Genomic DNA, 2,144 nt, shown 5'->3' on the forward strand with positions numbered 1-2,144 from the left:
TTGACGTCACTCTTCTACCGCCCACGATTGGCCTTTTGCGGTGTGGGCCGCTAATTTTTTATTCTTCCAAGCACGCAGTCTTCCGTCTTTCAATCTCAATCTCGATGATAACCCAGTCTTCCTTGCCGATCAGCGCTTTTTCCCCATTTGGGGTATTTTGCTATCATTCTCGTGCAATATCAATCAATCGATTAACGCGGCTCAAGGCGAGTTCAACATCTTCTCTTTGAATAGAAAACTTCCAAGAACACCTTCGAACAATGCCCTCCACAACCCTCCCCACACCCACGCCCGATGAACTTGACGACCTCATCTACTTCACACGCACAGGCGATTTGGCAAGCTTGATGTCGCTGGTCGCTTCGATATGTGGCACACACAAATGCCCGCCCTCGGTCCTGCTCGCCTCGTCCATTGACATCGACGCCGACGGTCTCGGTTCGCAGTCATCGCTGCTTCACTACCCCGCGGCCAACGGCAATCTTGAAATCATCACGCACCTCCTGTCCCTGCTCGCACCGTCCGAGTCTCTGGGCACCTCACCTTCGGCGACGACGGCGGACAAGTCTGCACCTTTGCTCGTGAATCACCGGAACGTTTCTGGCAACACGCCGTTACATTGGGCCGCGATGAACGGACACTTGGATGTGGTCCAGGCGTTGGTCAAGGCTGGCGCAGATCCTACGATTGTCAACGAGGCCGGGCGAGACGCCGTGGTGGAAGCGGAGATGAGTTCGAAGGACGGTGCAAAGGAGTGTGCTGACTGGATGTTAAGGCACTGCGAAGGACTGGAAAAGGGTGTCGGTGACGAAAGTATTGGAGCGGGTGGCAGCGGTAGTGGGGAGGTAGAAGAAGAGGCGAAAGAGGAGGCCGCGAACACGCAGGGGCCTGAGCCTGATGAAGGTGGTGAGAAGTCTGAAACGCCAGTGAGGAATGGGGAGCAGAAAGAGACGTGAGCGGTCATCCAGGAGCGAGGTCCATCTTTCGGAACAATCCTCGCCTGAATGTTTTGGGGCACTCAAACCAACAAGACCAACTCGGTACAGAGGAGCATGAACAACCAGACAAAGGGAATAAAATACCCGGACGGGCCTGGATCGCACTCCAGGAAAACCCAAAGACACCCTCTCATGCATCACGGTTGTGCGAATACAGACCCCAGGAATACTCGGAGCAAAGCGGTCATGTCAAGTGATACATCTTCCAACAATTCCCCATCACAAACGACCAGTCACAAAATCCACCTCTCGGTCATAGGCAATTTCGCGTTTCCATACCATTGCCTCGTACCTAGTCGGTCAATGGTATACAGACGCACTGCAATCCCTCCTTGCCGGCGAGGGTGCAGTAGGCTGTGATGCAAGTTTTGCCAGTCTTCAGATTCACCACGCAACGTTGGTTGACGCAAGTCCCGGAATTGCCTCGCTATGTCAACCCGAGAAAGTCAGTTAGCTGGCTGCAAGACCAGGGCGTTGGACATTGAAAGCTCATGATATCTTGTCGCTCTGCCACAACGAAGGCAGAGCTCCTGACACGAATAAGAGTGAAGATGTATGTGGGAGGACAGAACTGTGGACGAACCTTGACAAGCTGCTCGTCACCTAGTGGATGAGCACCAATTTTTTGCCCGGTGGCGCGGACCGGAGTGGCCAGCGCGACAGGGAGAATGAGAGCAAGGCCCGCGATGAGGAAGTTGGTGAAACGCATTTTCTATGCGGATGAGCTGGGGGTTGTTGTTTTCAAGGACGAAAAGGTATGGACCGTGTTCCAGGCAGGACAAGTCTTGTTGCCTTTCACAATCAGCAGTCAGGGTGAAGAATACGCAATATGCAATGCGCAGGTTCTGACCCGGCCGTCTCCTAAATATCTTTTCTTCTTCTCCCTCTCCGGGTCCTTGTATCCAACCTGTCTGTCTGTCTGTCTGTCTGTCTGTCTGTCTGTCTGTCTGTCTGTCTGTCTGTCTGTCTGTCTGTCTGCCTGTCTGTCTGTCTGTCTCTTTCCTTGCATCCAGCCACTCATACAGCTCCACGCGCCCACCTCAGTCCGCGTGTCACCGCATGCTGCTGTATGATCAAACGCAAGTACGCATATCTCTAGTTTACACAGCCGACATCTACCACTCACGATAGAACTCAGTATGACAA

At 53.3% G+C, this 2,144-nt stretch overlaps 1 protein-coding gene across 1 annotated transcript; it reads left to right on the plus strand.

Annotated features, from left to right (window-relative positions):
- Nucleotides 1-260: 260 nt before the first annotated feature.
- AYO21_12021 (hypothetical protein) lies at nt 261-956 on the plus strand (the record flags this gene model as incomplete). The annotated part of the gene is made up of 1 exon (XM_022661867.1): nt 261-956. The coding sequence occupies one exon, from the start codon at nt 261-263 to the stop codon at nt 954-956; it is 696 nt and encodes a 231-aa protein (XP_022505828.1).
- Nucleotides 957-2,144: the final 1,188 nt, after the last annotated feature.

This window comes from Fonsecaea monophora (genome assembly GCF_001642475.1).
Source record: "Fonsecaea monophora strain CBS 269.37 chromosome Unknown Scaff207, whole genome shotgun sequence".
NCBI classification, from domain to species: Eukaryota; Fungi; Ascomycota; class Eurotiomycetes; order Chaetothyriales; family Herpotrichiellaceae; genus Fonsecaea; species Fonsecaea monophora.